The sequence below is a fragment of the Tripterygium wilfordii genome, chromosome 16 (assembly GCF_013401445.1).
Source record: "Tripterygium wilfordii isolate XIE 37 chromosome 16, ASM1340144v1, whole genome shotgun sequence".
Taxonomy (NCBI): domain Eukaryota; kingdom Viridiplantae; phylum Streptophyta; class Magnoliopsida; order Celastrales; family Celastraceae; genus Tripterygium; species Tripterygium wilfordii.
This window is the reverse complement of record NC_052247.1, coordinates 9,231,650-9,234,124: the sequence shown is the minus strand read 5'-3', so window position 1 is coordinate 9,234,124 and position 2,475 is coordinate 9,231,650. Positions and strand designations below refer to the sequence as shown.

General features: G+C 37.7%; 1 protein-coding gene across 1 annotated transcript; it reads right to left on the bottom strand.

The window, feature by feature from the left end:
• Positions 1-266: 266 nt before the first annotated feature.
• LOC119981390 (transcription factor bHLH14-like) lies at positions 267-1,519 on the bottom strand. Its single transcript, XM_038824481.1, has 2 exons — positions 1,317-1,519; positions 267-1,221 (listed from the first exon to the last, which is right to left on the bottom strand). Exons 1-2 carry the CDS (start codon positions 1,390-1,392, stop codon positions 401-403), a joined length of 897 nt encoding a protein of 298 aa, XP_038680409.1. The 5' UTR covers positions 1,393-1,519; the 3' UTR covers positions 267-400.
• Between the last annotated feature and the right edge of the window lie 956 nt (positions 1,520-2,475).

Genomic DNA, 2,475 nt, shown 5'->3' with positions numbered 1-2,475 from the left:
AATCAATTGGTGGCGACTCTAAACATTTTTCATCCTCAAACGCCGGTCCGCGTCGTGACCCCGGTTGCGACAAGCATAAAACATAATAACACATATGTAAGAGTATACATGTAAAGTTTTAGTTCAAACAATCAATCTTTGCACATAGAGCATTATATACACATTTAGCAAATGAATTGTTGAATCAAGATGTAATCATAGTTGGAACATTAAACAAGTATTTTGGATATAAACCATCAAAACATGTTTTTACACAATTTAAGACATTCAAATAAAGCATGCTAACACACATTTTAGCACATAATCATCAAGAACACAATGTTGACCTACACATTAAATCTTGATGCAACAAAAAGTTCACTATGAACTCGATTATTACGCCATATCATACAAACTCTATTTAGCCCAATTGTGCTTTTAGCCCCTGAATGATAATACTCTTCATAGCTTCCTCACTCATTCTCAACCAGTCCGGAACCCTAACCACAACATCTTGAAGCATCATGTCGTCAATACTAGATATGTTCGCATGGTGAATTCGAACCTCAAACTCTCTCAGCACATCCATCAGTCTCACGATCGGGTAGTTCACATCCGGACAGTGAACTCTGATCAAGGCTTCAGACCCTATAATCTTTACATCCACATCCACTACCTTTTGGATTGCCCTTGATGACTCTTCAAGATCAAAGTTACTACTTTTATTGTCATTTTTCAAATTAGGTTTTTGTGATGACAATATGTCAAGCTTGACCTTATATTCATCAACTTTGGCCTTGAGCTCCTGAATGTAAGCCACAGCATCTGCAAGTAAAGATGCTTTGTCCATCTTTGAAATAGTTGGAACTACCGATCGGAGCGCGTAGAAACGTCGGTTCAGCTTCTCTCGCCGCTGCCTCTCCGCCTCAATTGGTGATTTATTGGCACTCATTACTGCCCTTTTCCCTTTCGTACGACGATGAGAATCAGAAGATGACTTGTTGGTTATTTCTGATAAATCAATATGTGGCACAGTACCAAATGAAGATGTGTTGATGTGCTTGATTTGGAACATTGATTTGATATGTTGCACAAGAACCTGGTCTTCTTCAATTGCATATGAGGAACCCAATTCAACAACTCCACCAGATGTTGTGGAAACAAAGACCAGTGTCTCGATGCCATGGATGTGAGCTTCCTTAACTCTTTGACACTCCAACATGTTGTTGATTTCTTGAATTCCTGTTAGCCAAAGATGAATACCAGACAAAAGAGTTGTACCAACACTAGTAGTATTGTCAACACTATATGATCTAAAAACTGATGCATTGTAAAACCTTTCACAGTCTTGGAGTGAGCCAGAATTGTTGCCTTTGAAATGACCATCACAGAATGATAAAACAAGGCGGCCATTCAAGTCTTTCTCTGGTTGCCAATATATGGAGTAAACCCCCCACTCAGGAGGAAGGCTGTGAGCAATCAATTGTAATTTTTGTTGAAGCATTGGCTGGGTTTGTTTGTTCACGGAAACAGGTGGTATTGATGAAGAAGAGGAAGAGAGATTCATCGTCATTTCTTCCACGCAGTTCTACTTGAAGTTGCAATATACACACACATACATATATATATATATATATATATATATACAAGAAAGGGGTTTCTAGAATGAGAATATTGTTAGCACGGACAATGACCAAATTATTAATACATATGGACATGGAATACAGATGATTTGTTTGGGCGGCTTCGAGCTAGCCAAAACAGTGAAAGTGAACCCGGAAGTCTTTGACGATCACGCGTTCCACATCGTCAGAGAAGTTGTTGTCCAAGATTCGATACATATTGATACATATTGCGTGATTATATTGATTTTGGTTTAAGTCAGATGACGGGTTAAGCCCCTGTACGGTATTTCGAGTGGCTGAAACGATTGATTGAAATAGTTACACAGGAATCCACCCAATGGTAACTCTCTAAGTTTATGATATATTGATTGAATGAAAGAGATAATGACTACTAGGGTCGACTACAACCTTAATAAGATGAAAAACATGAAAATGTAAAATTATAAAAATACCCCTAAAAACATAAGACAATCAGTTTGAGGTCCGAAACGATGGAATTTCACTAAACCAGGGTGGGGCCAAGCCCTAATTCGGTTCAGAACAACGTTTCGCTTCAGCCAACCAAAAATCAACTCAATGGGACAACGTTATAAAATTTTTTAGTTGGGCAAAAACCAAACAAAACTTAATCTCACTGGAATTTGATTTCTACAAGCAAGCATAAGTGATAATTTCATGCAATTTTCTATTTCTATCAATTCATCTCCAAATTAACCCAAATCAAATCAAAATCAGCTTCTATATCAATAAGTAAGGTCAATACCTTTTTTTTTCCTTGAAACGAGAAAGGGGTATTCGAACTCTGATCACTAAGATGATATACACTTTCTTTATCATCCCAACGAGTGGCGTAGGTATAGCACAATACGTT